We start from the raw sequence: 19737 nt of genomic DNA on the forward strand, positions 1-19737 counted from the left end.
ACATCTTTGGCTTCATCTTTGTCTTTGTCTTTGTCTTTTCCCTTTTCCTTTTGATCATTTTTCCATTTGTAGCATTGCTTTTTGATGTGTCCCCTCTTGCCACAATAATGGCATTCCAAGTCCTTTTTGGAGCGGGACTTGCTCCTTCCCTGTTCTTGGCTTTTACCCCTTTGCTGGGATCTCCCACATGCATTCATTGCATTGGACTTTCCAACAGAGTTGTTTTTCCTGTTCATCTCTTCTTGAAGAAGAGCACCCTCAACATCTGCATATGACAGCATAGCATTCGAATTGCTAGTGGCTGTCCTGAATGTGTCCCAACTCTCTGGCAAAGTGCATAAGAGAAAGGTGGCTTTGAACTCATCGTCCATTGCCAACTTTTGATTTATAACTTGGCTGACAATACTATTAAACTCATTTAGATGGGCTGCCATAGACGCCCCTTCCTTCATTTGAAGACCTATGAGTTTCTTCAACCAATACACTTTGCTTGAGGCACTTTGTTGGGCATACAAGTCCTGCAATCTTTGCCACATTTCCCAAGCTGTCTTCTCTTCACGAATGCTGAAAAGTAAAGAGTCTGACACAGACAACATGATAGTAGATCTTGCCAGCTCATCCATATCTTCCCACTCTTCAGCAGTAAGAGAAGCGGGCATTACACCCCTTTCTTTGATAGGCTTGTGCTGCTTCTTCTGGAGCAACACATTGTAGCACTGGGTTTGCCAAATATCATAATTATGTGAGCCTTCAAGCTTCTTGATGTGAAGCAATGAAGAGCTCTCACCTGTGGTTGCCATAGCAATATGCAACCTGTTAATGCCGGACTCCCTGCAAAATGTGCAAACACTGCACCAAAAGCACACAAAGTGCTCACAGTTGTTCTCTCAAGCTTTATCTCCCACTGCGGAAGCACGAATGCAACTTTACTCCCACTGTTTGTGATGAAATCACCAAAATCTGGTTGCTGCAGATTTTGGACAGCACCATAAATGTGCTCTGTTGCCCTTCCAAAGTACTGTACAGCAGTACTAAGTGCTCACCTGTGATGTACCAAACCTGTACCGGCAAGTACAGCAGCTGAAATTGAACCTTTTGGTCACTCAAAACAGTGTACAGCCATGCCAAAACTTGCACAAAGCTGTGCCAAATCTGTACCAGCAGGCACAATAGCAATAAATGCTCTCCTGGCTGTCCAAATGAGTGAAAATCAGACTTCTACAGTCCCGTACACTGCATACAACAGTCCCGAACAGAAATTGGGCAAAAGCCCCTTGACTGCAAGCTGATTTTTTGAGGATTCAAGGCATAAATGACTTGCCTGCTGCTTTGCCAAGCTCAACAAGCATAAAATCTTGAAAAAACCCCTTGATTTAAGATCAATTTCTGATCATACATTGTACATTAACGCACATGAAGGCATCCAGAGTCTTCACAATGCTTCCCCCTGGCCACATATACATCCAATACATAAAAGCCCCTTGATTTACTCGCACATTGAGTGCTTGACAGGCATCAACACATTGCCCAAAGCATCAAATGCCAGTGTATGCATGCAAATCAACCCAATTAGCACAAAAGCCCTTTGATTTGCACTCCAATTTTCTGTAATTTTGCCCGAATGTGAGATTTCTCACATCATACAGCATGTATGAATGCCCAATGGCACAATTACATCAAAAGCCCCAAATTTTAACGGCCAATGTCCTGCCAATTGACCCAGAATGTGACCAATGTCACCAATTTTGCCAATTGTGCTCAAATTTGAGCCATTGCAACCTGTACCTGCTCAATTGATGATAATTGACAAGGAAAATCCCAAAATTGAAGGCAAATACCTCTTAATTTTTTGATGTTCTACAATTTGCAGGCTGAATTTCTTTGTGTTGATGCTGTTGCAGAAAGGGGGGGGCGCTTCTTGCTGATGTTGCTGAATCGGATGCTGCTGCTGCTGCTGAAAAGGGTGCTGCACGATGATGCTGCTGCTGCTGCTGCTGCTGCTGCTCGTTGCTGTGCATGTGTTGATGCTGATGCGCCTGCTGCTGTGCAAGTACGGATGGCTGGGCAGTCCTCTGCGCTGCCTGGTTGGGAAGCGTGGCTGTTTGCTGGGCAGCAGCTGAGCAGCCCACGTTGCTAGCTGGGCAGCCCACGTCTGCTGGCTGCCTACGCCCAGCTGCTGGGCAGCAAAGTACAGTGCGACCAGTGATTACACGGGACAGTATGTACTGATACTGATCACACGGGACAGTATGCTGATCACACGGGACTGTGAGAAGAGAGCTAGCAGAATTGCGACCAGCATAAAAGAGGGATTGTGTGAAGAGCTGGGTGCAGCCATAGAGGGGAAGAGGGAGAGGATCAAGACAGCTACCTAAGCTCTGATACCAGTTGATGGGAGATAGAATTAGGGTTAGGTTTCATGTGGGAGACACACACAGAGAGAAGAAGGGAGAGAGAGAGAGAGAGTTGTGGGGATAAGTCAACTCAAGCATTGAGTGTGTGACTCCCCTATCACACATGTATATTGCACTAGTACACATAGTGCACTTAGTACATTAAAAGTACTAAGTGTACTATGTACTATAACTTATGGGCTTGTACACACTATAAGGGTGGGCATAACGCCTTTACCCCAACATGCTCGGAATCTGGGCTTCCAAGCCCGGACCAAGCACATAGAAATACAATATCACTTTGTTCGTGAGAAGATTTTGGCTGGTGACATCTTGCTTGTTTATTGTTCAATGGAGGACAATGCAGCGGATCTCTTCACGAAGTCTCTACCTCAGGCGATGCTCCGTCAGCACTCCAGTTCACTGGGGTTGGTTCCACATCTAGGAGCCGAGAGGGAGTGTTAGCAGTCATCTCTTGTCTGTACCATATTACTCAGTGAGGGCCTCTGTTGTGGGTGTGCCCGCCCAGGAGTTCTCTCCATTTTTCCTCATTTTCCATGTTCTTCCCTGTTTTTTCTCGTCATGGGGGTTGTCTATTTCTGGCCGACTTATTCAGGAGCTGGCCGACTGGTATATTTTTTAGTCGTGGGCACATCTGGCGCTGTTGGCCCCGTTTGCTACTGGCCGACTGCCTTCCCCAGATTGTATATATGCTTGGCTGCCCCCCCCACACCAGGTTTCGTACCGGATCTTGTGTATATAGTAGAGTTTATACAGCTTCTCTCTCTCTCTACACTTCTGCGTTTTCTTTCTCACAGCAGTTCATCTCTTTTCAGCTGTGATCCATGGTCTTTGATGAGGAGGGATTTCAGTATCTTTTAGTCTAGGTTGATATGGCCCTTACATTTTTTGAATATGAGCTTCAATATCTGAAGCTCATTATTTTATTCCTAATGTTTCACTTGGTGGATTCAGCTTTTTGCATTCTTTCTAGCACTCAAATCGGCAGCTTAGATGAAAATTAAGGGCTAATTTCAATTATTTCATTGGCATGTGTCTGCAGATGCTGAATTCGCCTTACGATTAGAGCCAGAAAACAAGGAGTTGAAGGAGCAGTATTTGGAAGCCAAAGCTATGTGTGAGAAGGTTGGACAAGCACAACATTCTAACAGAAAGTAACATTAGCTTAGAGGACTCCTTGAACTTGCCATTGGGTCTTGTATTTTGGTCCCCCCATCTTGCCAAACAGCATTATAGTACTCCGAGTAGGGTAGTTTTTTTTAAAATGGTTGAATTGAAACATTTTGTTATTAGGGTGAAGTTTGTTGTATTGGTTAAGGGGATTTACAGACACGAGGAGCACCCATGAAAAGAGAACATAGTAGCCGCCCATCCCTCATGGATGGAGGATCTCTGCCGTCTTAGTCTGATGGGTGGGTCTTGACCTGGGTTTACTCTGAGTAAAGAAGTCTTTGTTGTAGACTTGCAGCAGTTAATAAGGGAGAGGAGAAGGAAGATATGGGTTTGTACCTTGACTTGCACTGGGGGCCTTCTACTGATGTGGCTAGTGTGTAGCCAAATGGAGCCGTGTCTGCACCTGCCGCATTTGGGTGCTTAGGAACAAAATTTCATTCTTTAGTTGGCATTTACGGTGTGTGAGTGCATGCGTGGGCATGGGCAGGCATGCATGTGAGACCTTGGATGGGTCTCTTATAATGTGAGATATCAATGGACCCAGATCCAAGACACCATGTTGGATGGGGCAGATATGGTGGCCATGGTAGGAAAAAATTAAGGAGGCAGAACGTCAAGCATACGTCTAGGCAGTGGGCAGCAGATCTGGCAGGTTTTGGGGAGCATGTAGGCTGGGTAGAGTTACCAGAATGATTGGGTTTGGGACCTGCTGTTTGCTGGGCACCCAAGCTGAGAGGGCCACCCAAGCTGAGAGGGCCACCCATCTTAGTTGGCTGGTTATCCTTTATAAAAGGGATGCCTTTGTTTCGCTTCTCACATTACTCATCTCCCCACCCCATCATAATTCCCAATCATTTCTCTGTCTCTGCATTTTTCTCATCTCTCCTAGCCAGTGCCTGCCCGCAATATAATTCCCAATCATTTCTCTGTCTCTGCATCCGTAACTCATCTCTCTGCGTAGAATTTGATTTATTGGCTCGCTTGAACTCTAGCTTAATATTTAAGGGACTCCATAGGAGCAAGGTCCTCCATGTGATAAAAGAAATATACTCCATGTGATGTTATCTAGTTGGGGATGTTGGGTCTTTCTAAATGTGCAAACACTTCTTATTGTGCGCAGACAACGGGTGTGAAGCAGGAGAAGAAACTTCCCCTCCCTATTGAAGAAATAAGGACACGGGAACCCATCAAAACCGAAAACAAAATCGAGGATACCCCAGGTAACGGTGATCAGAAGGTGATGCCACCCAGAGAAGGATCTGAGCTACAAGTTGGAAAAGATTCAATACAACCACTGCAGCAAATGCTAACTGAGCAGGTATATTACTTGTGTATGCATGTGCGTGCTGTATGTGTGTGTGTGTGTGTGTGTGAGAAAGAAAGTGCCACTGGCACAATGCTACAATGATACAATGTGAGGGGATCCAAGTGGCTTCTCGGCATCTGTGGCTATATAGAGGCTCTCCAAATCTACTGCCTGTGGAGGGGCACTCCTGTATCTCTGGAGGATCTCTTGGATATGAAGCTGTTGGGTGGAGCATCTTCCTTGGACCAAAGGGTCTCAACTGTCGTAAATCGCTTTGTCTAGGTAGACACCTTTATAGTGGGGTGGCTTTTGTGGCACATGTGCTGTCAGTGTGCGCTGCCTGGTCTGCTGAGTAGGGGCATCCATGTCAGGGCTCTCTCTTGGTCATTGGCCAGAGGGCCTCTATCCTGGGTCAGATGAAAGAAACTTGTGATGGTGGGCTGTGAGGTATCTGCGGTTGCCTCTGTGCCTTTCTCAGCTCATAGCTCTAGTCTTTGTTTTCTTTTGTACCATGATGAGATTACATGGACACTACTGTATCACTTTTGGTCTCATAGACCCACTGGGTCTTTTGAAGACGTTTAATATAACTCTCTCTCTCTCTCTCTCTCTCTCTCTCTCATAAAGACCGAATGGGTTTTTGCAACCACAAAGTGTTACATGTTTCGTGTGGGCCACTGTCTCGGGTCATTGATTTCCCAAACCAGCGATGCCTAGGACTCTACCTGATTGAGCTGTGCCGCCACAGAGATCAGCTATGCAGAAAGGCACAGAGGCAACCGCAGAGACCAAAAGTGATACAGTAGTGTCCATGTAATCTCATCATGGTACAAAAGAAAACAAAGACTAGAGCTATGAGCTGAGAATGTCAAATCCGAGCCATACGATACAAAGTGGGACCATCATCACACACACACACACACACACACACACACACACACACACACATATATATATATATATATATATATATATAGAGAGAGAGAGAGAGAGAGAGAGAGAGAGAGAGAGAGAGATGTTGGGGTAAAGGCATTATGCCCACCCTTATAGTGTGTACAAGCCCATAAGTTATAGTACATAGTACACTTAGTACTTTTAATGTACTAAGTGCACTATGTGTACTAGTGCAATATACATGTGTGATAGGGGAGTCACACACTCATTCCCATGAGTTGACTTATCCCCACATATGTTCTCTCTCTCTCTCTCTCTCTCTCTCTCTCTCTCCCTTCTCTCTGTGTATCTCTCCCACATGAACCAAACCCTAATTAACTCTCCCATTCAACTGGTATCAGAGCCTGCAGGTCGACTAGGGGTTGACGCTGAGATAGCAGGTCGACTAGGGGTTGACGGGCAGAGCTACGCGTAGCAAACCACAAGGCAGCATTGGCAGGCAGGCTGGGCGAGCACGTGGCAAAAGGCAGCTGAGCAGGTTGCCCAGCCAACCAGGCGCAGCCAAGCGCCTACAGCAGCCAGGCGGACATGGAGTGCAGCGGCGTACCCATTCGCACGTAGCAAGCGTAAGGCTGTGTAAACGTGTAGCGCTGGGCGTTAGACGGCGTAAAACCACCGAGCGGAGGCGACGTCAACACAGCGTGTAGCGTTGGCTACCGGTCGGAGGCGGCGTCAACAAGCGAACACGCCTACAAGCGAGCTCCTAAAGACGCCAGCTTCGGTGAGAGCAGGCTCCCCTGGCGCCGGGTAGTGGTCCGCGTGAGTAGGCGACGTGGAGAAAGACAACATACGCATTCTCTGCAGGCCTGCGCTTCGACGGCTCTTACGTGTTCACGCGCTGCTGAGTGCCCCTCGATAACCGAGTCGTGGACGGAACCAACCAGGTCACGCGGCCCTTGTTCACTATCGGCAACAAGGACAGACAAGAAGAGCTCGTGAAAGAAGACTTGCAGGAAGCCAACTCTTTGAGAGGTGTCACGAGGCCTGATGGAGAGTGAATGTCAAGGTAGACGCCATAGCTCACAGCTCTCGTATGGTCCTGGCTGGGAGCGAAGCCTCCTGTGGACAGAATCGAATCCACAGCAACAAGCAGGAGCAACAGCATCAACATCAACAAGAAGTGCCCCCCCCCTTTTCTGCAACAGCATCAACACAAAGAAATTCAGCCTGCAAATCTCAGAGAAATTCAAAAATTAAGAGGTATTTGCCTTCAATTTTGGGAATTTCTTATCAATTCAATCAATTGAGCAGGTACAGGTGCCGAATTGCTCAATTTTGAGCAAAATTGGCAAAATTGGGTGACATTGGTCACAATCAGGATCAATTTGCAGGAAATTGGATGTCGAAATTTGGGGCTTTTGATGTAATTGTGCAATTAAGCAGTCATACATGCTGTATGATGTGAGAAATCGCACATTCGGGCAAAATTGCAGCAAATTGCAGTGCAAATCAAGGGACTTTTGTGCCGATTGAATTGATTTGCATGCAGGCAATCGCGTTTGATGCTTTGGGCAATGTGTTGATGCCTGACAAGCACTCAATGTGCCTGTAAATCAAGGGGCTTTCATGTATTGGATGTATATGTGGCCAGGGGGAAGCATCGCGAAGACTCTGGATGCCTTCATGTGCGTCAATGTACCATGTATGATCAGAAATTGATCTTAAATCAAGGGGCTTTTCAAGATTTTATGCTTGTTGAGCTCGGCAAAGCAGCAGGCAAGACATTTATGCCTTGAATCCTCAGAAATCAGCTTGCAGTCAAGGGGCTTTTGCCCAATTTCTGTTCGGGACTGTTGTATGCAGTGTTCGGGACTGTAAAAGTCTGATTTTCACTCATTTGGACAGCCAGGAGAGCATTTATTGCTACTGTACCTGTTGGTACAGATTTGGTACAGCTTTGTACAAGTTTTGGCATGGCTGTACACTGATTTGAGTGAAGAAAAGGTTCAATTTCAGTTGCTGTACTTGCCGGTACAGGTTTGGTACATCATTGGTGAGCACTTAGTACTGCTGTACAGGTTTGATACATCATTGATGAGCACTTAGTACTGCTGTACAGTACTTTGGAAGGGCAACAGAGCACATTTAAGGTGCTGTCCTAAATCTGCAGCAACCAGATTTTGGTGATTTCATCACATACAGTGGGAGAAAAGTTGCATTCGTGCTTCCGCAGTGGGAGATAAAGCTTGGGAGAATAACAGTGAGCACTTTGTGTGCTTTTGGTGCAGTGTTTGCACACTTGCAGGGAGTCAGGCATTGACAGGTTGCATATTGCTATGGCAACCACAGGTGAGAGCTCTTCATTGCTTCACATCAAGAAGCTTGAAGGCTCACATAACTATGATATTTGGCAAACCCAGTGCTATAATGTGTTGCTCCAGAAGAAGCAGCACAAGCCTATCAAAGAAAGGGGTGTAAAGCCCGCTTCTCTTACTGCTGAAGAGTGGGAAGATATGGATGAGTTGGCAAGATCTACCATCATGTTGTCTGTGTCAGATACTTTACTTTTCAGCATTCGTGAAGAGAAGACAGCTTGGGGAATGTGGCAAAGATTGCAGGACTTGTATGCCCAGCAAAGTGCCTCAAGCAAAGTGTATTGGTTGAAGAAACTCTAGGTCTTCAGATGAAGGAAGGGGCGTCTATGGCAGCCCATCTAAATGAGTTTAATGGTATTGTCAACCAAGTTATAAATCAAAAGTTGGCAATGGACGATGAGTTCAAAGCCACTTTTCTCTTATGCACTTTGCCAGAGAGTTGGGACACATTCAGGACAGCCACTAGCAATTCGAATGCTATGCTGTCATATGCAGATGTTGAGGGTGCTCTTCTTCAAGAGGAGATGAACAAGAAAAACAACTCTGTTGGAAAGTCCAATGCAATGAATGCATGTGGGAGATCCCAGCAAAGGGGTAAAAGCCAAGAACGGGGAAGGAGCAAGTCCCGCTCCAAAAAGGACTTGGAATGCCATTATTGTGGCAAGAAGGGACACATCAAAAAGCAATGCTACAAATGGAAAAATGATCAAAAGGAAAAGGGAAAAGGCAAAGACAAAGACAAAGATGAAGCCAAAGATGTAAAGCCAAAGGGCAAAAGTGGAGTCAAGATTGAAGAAATCAATGTGTCACATGCAGGTGACAGTGAGGATGAGGTCTTATTTACGTCTTCACTTGATGCCCATTCACTTCTTACAGGTGGTCATGGTATGCACTCATGGATCATTGATTCAGGTGCCTCCTTTCATGTCACAGGTTGTAGAGACTTGTTTGTCAGGTATACTGCTGGCAATGAAGGAGTAGTTTATTTGGGTGATAACCATGCATGCAAGATTCTTGGCAGAGGTGATATGAGGCTTGTGTTTTCAGATGGCTCACAGCTTATGCTCCATGATGTTAGGCATGTGCTTGAGATCAAGAAGAATCTGCTTTCTACTGGACAGCTTGATGATGCTGAATATGTTACCACATTTGGTCGTGGAAAGTGGAAAATTAGTAAGGGCTCACTGGTTGTTGCCAGAGGCTCTAAGGTGGACACTCTTTATTTCATGCATGCAGGTGTTTGTGACCATGCTAATGTAAATGCAACCGAGCTGCCGGAAATTTCTATGTGGCATAGCCGGTTGGGACACATGAGTGTCAAAGGAATGGAGCAATTGTCTCGTTTGGGTTACTTGCCTTCTCTAAAGTTTTCAAGTTTTCAGTTTTGTGAGCATTGTATTTATGGCAGGCAACTCCAGTGCCCCCACAAGAAAGCTCTTGGACAGAAAGATGCTCAGTTAGAGCTTGTGCATACAGATGTATGTGAGATGCCTCAGCTTTCTTTGGGAGGGGCAAAATATTTTGTGTCTTTTATTGATGATGCCACACGTAAGGTGTGGGTCTATCCTCTTCGTTTGAAGAGTGATACATTCTCAGTGTTTCAGAAGTTTGTCGCTCTTGTTGAGAATCAAACTGGCAAAACAATGAAGGCTTTGCGTTCCGACAATGGTGGAGAGTATATGTCCAAACAGTTTCAGGACTTTTGTGATGCTAAAGGCATCAAGAGGGAGCTCTCTACTCCTTATGATCCTCCACAAAACGGGACAGCGGAGAGGATGAACAGGACCATTCAGGAGAAGGTCCGTTCTATGTTGTCACATGCTGCGTTACCTCATGGTTTTTGGGCTGAAGCTGTTATGACAGCCGTTCATCTTATAAACAGGTCACCTAATACGAGGCTTGGTGGGAAAGTGCCAGAAGAAGTATGGACAGGGAAGCCTCCGTCATACAAGCACTTGAGAGTGTTTGGTTGCGTTGCGTACGTGCACAGCAGGGAAATGCGCACCAAACTTGATCCTAAGTCTCACAAATGCATATTCCTAGGATATGGTGACAAAGGTGAAATGGGGTATAGACTTTGGGATCCCGTGAATAGAAAGATTATACGTAGCAATGATGTCATTTTTGATCAAACATGCATGTATAAGGAGCCTGCAAGGCAACAGGAGCCTAGCAGAGTCATCTTTGATGATGATGGACATCATGGACAACAACCAAGGGCTGTAAATCAGCCATTACAGCAGCAAAACCAGCCCTTAAATGGTGCTGAAAATGGTCCAAATGGACAGCCAGAGATGGCAGAAGATATCCCTATGGATATACCACAGTTAGAGGAGATACCGGACATGATTTTTCAGCCTTATGGCATGGAACAGGAGCCACCAATAGGTGATATGCAGGCTGGACAGCAACCTGCAAATGATGGTCATTGGGTACGGAGGTCCACAAGACCCTCCAGAGCCCCTGACAGGTTTGTTCCAGGGGTTGACTACTTGATGCTTACTGACTGTGGGGAGCCCTCATGTTATAAGGAGGCTTTACAGAGGGTAGACAAGGCTCTTTGGGAGCGTGCCATGAAGTCAGAGATGGATTCTCTGCACAAAAATGGAACATGGAAGTTGGTGCATTTACTTGGAGGCAAGAAGGTTTTGCCATGCAATTGGGTTTACAGGCTCAAAGTTGTACCAGATGCAAAGCCAAGATACAAAGCCAGGTTAGTGGCTAAGGGCTTCAAGTAGGAATATGGTGTGGACTTTGATGAGATCTTCTCTCTAGTGGTCAAAATGACCACACTTAGAGCTGTGTTAGCTTTGGTTGCACATGATGATCTGGACTTGATTCAGATGGATGTGAAGACTGCTTTTCTTCACGGTGATCTCCATGAGGAGATATATATGCAACAGCCAGAGGGTTATGCAGTGAGTGGAAAGGAGAAGCTTGTATGCAAGCTGAAAAAGAGTCTTTATGGGCTCAAACAGGCACCAAGGGAATGGTATCATAAATTTGATACATTCATGAAATCCCAGAATTTCAGGAGAAGTGACTTGATCATTGCTTATACACCAAGAAAGCTTTGGATGGCAGTCTATTGATCCTCATCTTGTATGTTGATGATATGTTGATTGCCGAGAAATCTCGTAAAGAGATGGATGCCTTGAAGAAGAGGCTGCATGAAACCTTTGATATGAAGGATTTGGGTGATGCAAATCACATTTTGGGTATGCGGATACTTCGGGACAGAAATCAGCATGTGTTGTATTTGTCTCATAAGGAATACATTGGCAAAGTTTTGCAGAGGTTCAATATGGACGGGGGGAAGAAGACTAGTACTCCTTTGCCTCCATATGTGAAACTTAGTGCTATGGACAGCCCACAGTCAGATAGTGGCAGGGCTGATATGGCCAAGATTTCGTATGCTTCAGCTTGTGGCAGTCTCATGTATGCCATGGTTGCTACTAGGCCGGACATTGCATTTGTAGTGGGAGTGGTTTCTAGATACATGGCCAACCCTGGCAAGAAGCATTGGGAAGCAGTGAAAGGTGTCATGAGATTACTGAAGGGCACACAGGATATGTGTATATGCTTTGGCAAACAGGATGCATTAGTGCATGGTTACACGGATTCGGATTATGCCGGTCATCCAGATAACCGGAAGTCTACTACCGGTTATGTATTTACATTCACAGGAGGTGCTGTGTCATGGATATCCAGGATGCAGAAGTGCACAGCCTTATCTACTACAGAGGCCGAGTATATTGCAGCCACAGAGGCTTGCAAGGAGGCATTATGGCTATCTCGGTTAGTGGTTGATTTGGGTTATACAGGGGATATTCCATTGTTGCATTGTGACAGTCAGAGTGCCATCCAGTTGGCAAAGAACCCTGTTTTTCATGCAAAGACGAAGCATGTGGATGTGAAGTATCACTTCATCAGAGAGGTGATAGAGAACAAGCAAATTCAGCTTGTTAAGATTCATACGGATGACAACCCGGCTGATCTGTTGACAAAGAGTTTGCCTCCGGAGCGGTTTGCTCATTGCAGACACTTGATGGGCATTGGATGAGGCCAGTTTCAGCCTTGATATGGTCTTGTATATTATCATGTACATGCTGATTTTTTCTTTTCCTTCATTTAAGGGCACTTTGCCTTTAAGTGGGAGGTTGTTGGGGTAAAGGCATTATGCCCACCCTTATAGTGTGTACAAGTCCATAAGTTATAGTACATAGTACACTTAGTACTTTTAATGTACTAAGTGCACTATGTGTACTAGTGCAATATACATGTGTGATAGGGGAGTCACACACTCATTCCCATGAGTTGACTTATCCCCACATATGTTCTCTCTCTCTCTCTCTCTCTCCCTTCTCTCTGTGTATGTCTCCCACATGAACCAAACCCTAATTAACTCTCCCATTCAAGAGAGAGAGAGAGAGAGAGAGAGAGAGAGAGAGAGAGAGAGAGAGAGAGATTTTACTAACGTCTTCCAAAAGACCGAACTCGGCCTATGAGACAAATCAGTGTACCTGTGTGGGGTATCCTCTGTCATCCCAACAAAATGAAAAAGTATTGAACTAAAAAGCTGAATCTGGGTGTGCAATAAGTACAATGAGTGGGGGAGGGGATGGAGCTCTACTACTAGGAGAATGCAAAGCTATATGCATGGAGTATACAATCATGATATGCAACCTAGCTAGCTCCATCCTGTACCATACTGGGGGTATAAAATGGTATACATCAATGAAGGGGGTGTCCACAGCTCCCTGAAGAACATGCCTGGGTCTGCTCTGAAGCGAGCCAGTCGCTCCGCACCCTCTCTGTGAAACTGAGCTCTGATCTCTGTCATCTCTCTCTGGTATAGGCGTGGTGTCCGAAAGCCAAGTGTCCTCTGTCTCTTGCGGGCTCTGAGTGTCTCTGCTCTCTGGAGAGTAATTCCCTGCTGTGTAGGGGCTGGGAGTGGGGTGGATCTCAGAAAAAATGTAGTAATCTGTGTCTGTCGTCCCCCCTCTGGAGCTGTCTGAGCCTGTAATGATGTCTCTCTGTGATGCTGTATGTCTAGAATGAATCTCCCCAATATGCGCTGGTCTACTGCCTCAAAGATCTGGCGTAGGGAATGTGGCTCTCTGAATAAAATGGGATATGTCTCTCTGATGGCTGTATATGCTCTGCATCTGCATACATAATGCTCCTCACTCTCCACCTCCTCTCTGCACAATCTGCATACCCTCTCCTCTCGGGGGATCCGTGCTGCTCTGCCAGTCTCGATCTCCAATCGATGTGATGAGACTCTAAGTTGACCGATAGCTACTCGGGAGCCGTGTGGTAAAAAGACTTCCATGTATCTAGGCCTCTCTATAAATCCATCATCAGTGATACTCATGAAGTGATCTCTGTAGTATAGCATCTTCGGTGGAAGAGGTTGTGTAGGCGATATCCATGTCTCTCGTGTATAGAGCTGCCATAGGTCTTGTCTCAATACTCTGTTCCTCTCACTATGAGAGAGACGGATATGTGGTGCATCCCTGTCATACTGGAATGGTGGTAGATGATCCATGTCTAGGCCATGCTGTGAGAACCAATGTGTGACCTATGCATACCATGATCCTCTGTCTCCTGCCTCAGCCAGTTGTCTAGATGCCTCAAAAGCTCTGTATGATAATTTGTCCTGTGGCATCTCTCTAAATATGTCTAGCAGGCATATAGTATGGAATATGGCCTCTACCATCATAGGAGGTGCAACAAACTCTGCTCGGATAATGTCATGAGGTACTGACGGTTTGCTGCGTATCATGCGTGTCATCATGAGGGCCTGTGGTCTCTCTATCTGTGTCCACCAATGGGTAGCAAGGCCTGGCGCCCATACCGCTGCTCCATACATCAGTGCCGGTGTGACTAATGTGTCAAATAGCCACCCCCTTCGTCCGGGGCTCCTGAAAATGCGCCTGGTGGCACTGTCTCTCTAGCATAGCCAATGCTGCATGTCCCCGTGTCAATCTAGCTCTGGCTGTTGAACCCATGGTGAAGCGCGTGGCTGCTGCAAAGAAGGTAACTCCTAGGTACACGTATGATGTCACCATCTCCACCTGGCGTCCTGCGAGAGTGAATGTCAGTTGACTTCTGCCCTGTCTCGATGTATGAAAGACCATAACCTTGGTTTTCCCAAGGTTCACAGTAAGACTCCTCTGTGTGCAGAAATCATCGAGTGCATGTAGATGCTGTTGGAGACCTCCTGGAGACTCAGACACTAATACAATATCATGAGCATAAAGCATAATATGTACTGAGGTACTTGCTTGATCAACTCCATCTCCGCCTCCCCGTGTAATGAAGTCAGCCACCTCATCAATGTATAACCTAAATAGCGTGGGGGAAAGTGGGCATCCTTGCTTCAAACCAATGGTGCTAGCAATAGTCTCAGACATGCCTCCTGGGCATCTGACTCGCCCAAAAACCTGCTCATATAATGCATAGATGCCCCATGTCATATCTGCTGGTATGCCAAGAGACTGCAGGCGCTGAAAGAGCCTCTCTTGTGGTAATGTGTCAAACGCCTTGCGGAAATCCACAAAGCAGCAATAGAGCTTTCTCTTCCTCACTCTGGCTTGATCAATCATACATCTCAAAGTGAATACATGGTCAGTGGTAGAGAAAGCTCTCCTGAAGCCTGCCTGCCCTGATGAGCGTAAACTTGCTCGCTCAGCATATAAGCTAAGCTCTTGCTCCAACACTGCACCATAGAGTTTGGCCAACACGTGGCCAACCATAACCGTCCTGTAGTTGCTCGGATCGAGCATATCCCCTGTTTTGTGGATCGGCACAATGGTGTGCATCGTCCACTCTGCAGGCAAACCCTCTGCTAGTGCCCTGTTAAATAGGCGTGCAAGAAAAGGAGCCAAAGAATCTACTGCATATATGAGATGCTCACTCTGTAGGCCCATATGGTCGGCGGCCCGTCCATGCTGTAGGCGGCGGATAGCTTCCTTTACCATCGAGTGGGTAAAGAAGCTAGTTGTGGTAGGTCGAGGCTCCTGTGGCTGAGGTATAGGTGGTTTCTGTGGGGCGTGTGTAGGCCCTCTGCCTATGTGTGCCATGTCTGTGGGTTTGCAATGGGTGTCGGTGTCCGGGGCTCTCTGAAGTGCCACCATGAGATAGGGCTATCTCTACTCACGAAGAAGTGGAAGATCTCTAGCTCCTGTATCTTTGCGAAGGCCCGCCTTTTGTGGCAAGTAAGTCTCCTCATCTCTCTCCTCGACTCTTGCTCTGTGATGGCTCCGAAGGCTCTCTGTATGCGGAGCCGTGAGTATAGGGCTCTGCACTCATCATCATACCATCTGTGCTGGGGCATAGTCCCAGATCTCGCAGGCTCTCCTGAGTGGATGCGATGTGGGAAGCTCTGTAATACAGCCGTTTGTAGGAGTGATGCCAGTTGGGCTGTAATGGTATCCATAGGTGCTAGGGGATCCATGAGCAGGAGCCCATCCTCTACTCTGGCAGTGTATATGTCTGCCATGTCATGTGTGAAGTAGATGGTAGTGTGTGGCGTCGGTATGTGGGAGGCTGGTGATACTGGTGATCCGGCTAGTGAAAATGCCAAGTATGTATGATTTGCCGCAATAGGACGAGGTGGGATGGAGAATGAGGTGACAAGCTGTGATGCCTCCAAAGACCCCATAATGTAGTCTACCACCGTGCCTCCAGTCCGTGTATGACCCCCATGTGGGTAGCATGTCAGCCCTCTTGATCTTGGCCACTGTAGCATCCCGTTATAAATAACGAGACGATGCCTGGCTCCCAACTCTAGTAAGTGGTCCCCATAATGTCCTCTGTTTGGTCCAGTGTCCTCTGATGCCCGACTAGCCCCTATCTCCTCTGGATCCATAGGGTGGAGGATCTCCATGTCATCATAGTCATATACCTCACACTGTCTGTTGTGTGTGTGGGCATTGAAGTCACCCGTAAGAGAGAGAGAGAGAGAGAGAGAGAGAGAGAGAGAGAGAGAGAGATTAAGCGTCTACTAAAGACCCAATGGGCCTATGAGACCAAAGTGATACAATAATGTCTATGGCATATCTCATCATTGAATGGAAAATAAAACAGAAAGAAAACATAAACGTAGCTCTCTCATTGGGGTGATACAAAACTGTCCATGGAAACTCATCATGGAATACTAAGAACATAGAAACATGAGAGAAGCATCAACTTTGAGTAGATGGTATACCACTTCCCAAAATATCAAGCATGGGGCTAATGAGTATGGCCGAGATGTCTCCCTCAGCTATGTCACGTGGGAAGGTAGCTCGATAGCGGGGGAGCATGTCTTGGATGTGGAGATGATGAGGTGATCGTGGGCGACGGCCGGGGGACCGGGGGCGTCGGGCACGCTGGAGTGTGGAGGCTTGGTCCGAGGTAACTCCTCTCGGGCGAGGTAGGTCCGGAGCGGTGTCCTCCACCTCCTAGGTCCGGAAGAAACTGGTGATGGTTGGCTGGCAAGGGAGGGGCGGGGTGGCTGAGGCCGAAGCTCTCTGATATAGTGTCCTCCACCTCCTGGGTCCGGAAGAAACTAGTGATGGTTGGCTGGCGAGGGAGGGGGCGGGGTGGCTGAGGCCAAAGCTCTCTCAAGAAGGTGTCCTTGTGTCTACGGAGCTCAAGTAGGAAGAAAGATATATTAAGCGTCTACTAAAGACCCAATGGGCCTATGAGACCAAAGTGATACAATAATGTCCATGGCATATCTCATCATGGAATCCTAGGAACGATGTCTAATAAAGACCCAATGGGTTTTTGCTACCAAAAAGTGCTACATATGTTTCGTGTGTAAACTAGAAATTATAAACATGGAAACAACATAGTGCGAAAGACAATCCACGGGCACGTTGGCCAGGATCAATACAATCAATGAATACAAAACAAACAAATATGCCGATGTAGGATATCCAAGTCGATGTTGATGTCGACGCGCAAGATCTCTGTTGTCGAGCACACCATGGGGATGACCCATAAGTATCTCTCACCGGGCTACTACCAAATCCAATGGATCCCAAGTCCAATGAATCCAAATCCAAGTCCAAGTCCAAGTCCAAATCCCAGTCAAAAATCCAAGCTTCATGTCTAAGCTTTGTGTTCCATGTTCATGTCCAAGCTTCATGCCCAAGCTCTATGTCCAAGTTCTTCATGTCTATGCTCAAGTTCAAGCTTCCATGTCCAAGCTCTATTCCCAAGTTCCATGTCCAAGCTCTAAATCCACTCGCTCATCCGATGAATAATCTCCACAATTCCTATAGCCTTGTTGATGATGAAAACCCTAAAGAAGCTTTTTCTGGCAAGAAAACTTATAATAAACGTGTTTTAATGGTTGTTGGGCGATAAAAACCTCCAAAAAGCAGTTTTTAGGGTTTTTGGAAATTTCTATCCGTATGGTCCGTATAGCTGTATGGAACCGTACAGTCGCACGGAAAGATGGTGACGTGGCACTACAATTGTTGGAGGCGCTCTGAAATCAGCGATGAGAAACTCCATGATTTGGTTCATCGATGATGAAGAAGATAATCTCCATGCTTGAACGAAGATTGCAATGCGATGAAGAGGTTCTTCTTCAACTTATGCTCAGGAGAGGCTCATGCTTCTTTTATACTTGGGGAAGCCTTGCTTTTTGCCAAAAAGTAATGCTTTTGTCTTTTTATTAAATATTATTAATAATAGCTAAAGTTCTTGATTTGTGCTTTTACAACTTCAGGGCCTTGCTTTTTGGCCCTAGAGCTGCATTTTGAGAAAGCGGCTTTTAGCCTTTTGGTCCGGCTTAGTCTCCTCTTTCCAATGGTGCCCTTGGCTCGTGGTCAACCCTGTTTGTCTTTTTCCTTTTTCTTGCTTTTTGACCAAGAATGTCTCAATCAAATCTTATGGACCCTGTCCCCATGTCTGGTGTCCAGGCTTGGATTTCATCATGTGAAATAGAGCTAGGAGGGCCAAATAGTTACATCCTCTATTTCTATCTACTGTTTTCAGGATTGTAAGCGTATTTCTACTCCGGTAGAATCCGGGCTGAGTATGTTAGCAAAAGAGCCTTGTGATGCCATTCTTTATAGCCAGATTGTTGGCTGCCTTATGTACTTATATATTTGTGTGACACAAGGCCGGACATACAGTTTGGAGTGTCTTACTTCAGCAAATTTATGCACAGCCCAAGGACAAAGCATGGGCAAGCTGTAAACCGGTACTCAGGTGCTTAGAGGGCACCCAATTTCGTGGTTTGTTCTATGTCAAGGGGGTGATTTTCACCGCCATGCTCACAATGATTCAGATTGGGCTTCTTGCATATCGTGGTTGAGCAAAAAGCAACTTGCTGGGGCTACATCCTCATGTGAAGCTGAGTATAGGGCAGCTTTCGCTACCACACTTGAGTGTATATGGTTGAGGAGATTTATGGCAGATCTTCGTGGGAGTCAATAGACACCCACTCCCATTCTCATTGACAGTCAAAAGTGCTATGGATGTAGCACAGAATTGAGTCTTCCATGCTCACACCAAGCACATAGAGATACCTTATCACTATGTCAGAGAGAGGGGAGATTAGTTTGGTGTACTGTCCTACACATGAAAACATTGCAGATTCGTTTACTTAAGGCATTGCCTACAGAGATGTTTGAAGCTTTCCGCCGCAAAGCTTTGAGCATACTCCCATTTGGAGAGTGATTTGCCACCTTGCAAATATTCACTCTATCACTACACGGGGGATTTGTAGGAAAACTCATACTGGTAGTGCTAGGTGTGAACATGGGCTTATCAGGGGCACTGTGGTTGGTGTCCTGTGGGCTAGGGATGCTGAGTATGTCGAAGTGCGCAAGCCCGTTCCAAAGTGCCTCCTTGGGGACGGGGCGGAGCTGAGGTATCTTGTGGTGGACCTGTTGGGTCCACTATGCCGATGTCCTCTCCCTGGGACGGGAAGAAATTGGTAATGTTCGGCTAGCGAGGAAGGGGGGGTGGTGGCTGCGGCCAACATTCTCTTAGGAGTGTATCTCTGTATCTTCGAAGCACTAGTAGGAAGAGTCCCAAGCAGCGCTGGTCCATAATGGGCCAAGGCCCAAACCCTCATAGAAGAGACAATGGTACCTCCTACGGATCTCATGGCACACTGGGCAGTGATGGGTATAGTGCTCCTTTGTCGCGACCCCTAGGTGGCATAATTTGTAGATCCTCTCCTCCCGAGTTCTGTGTATGAGCTCTCTGCGACATGCACCCTGCACTGAAGTGCTATGTGACACACTAGCTCTACATCAGTGCAAAGTTCATCAGTAGGATTTTACCTTTTTAGGAATATTTGTTGTTGGCCATGGCCCATTGTGAGCTTCAATCCGGGACATGTTAGGCACGAGCTACGTAGGTCAGTCTCCACAGCCATAGAGAGTCTGCATGTGTCAGTCCTCTTACCCACTTGGAGAATTTATCAGTTAGGGCATGTAGAAGTCAGATCCCCAGCACAGGTCTTGCAGTAGTTGCATATAAGTGCATTGATAGGTCTATGGGCCAGCCTAAGGCCAGCCCATAAGGGCAATGCCCTGGCCATAGAGGGCATAGGGAGCCA

The 19737-nt window shown here is 46.5% G+C and overlaps 1 protein-coding gene across 4 annotated transcripts in view; it reads left to right on the forward strand.

Annotated features, from left to right (window-relative positions):
• Window positions 1-19737, forward strand: part of TPR5 (Tetratricopeptide repeat (TPR)-like superfamily protein) — a 58131-nt gene that overhangs the window by 23936 nt on the left and 14458 nt on the right. For all 4 annotated transcript variants that reach the window (XM_086778519.1, XM_086778518.1, XM_086778521.1 and 1 more), the window contains exons 7-8: window positions 3457-3539; window positions 4708-4905. In XM_086778519.1, coding sequence (XP_086634645.1) covers window positions 3457-3539; window positions 4708-4905 — 281 coding nt within the window. The remainder of the gene's footprint in view (window positions 1-3456; window positions 3540-4707; window positions 4906-19737) is intronic.

This window comes from Cibotium barometz, chromosome 39, assembly GCF_041138505.1.
Source record: "Cibotium barometz isolate CiBa-2024 chromosome 39, ASM4113850v1, whole genome shotgun sequence".
Classification (NCBI taxonomy): Eukaryota; Viridiplantae; Streptophyta; class Polypodiopsida; order Cyatheales; family Cibotiaceae; genus Cibotium; species Cibotium barometz.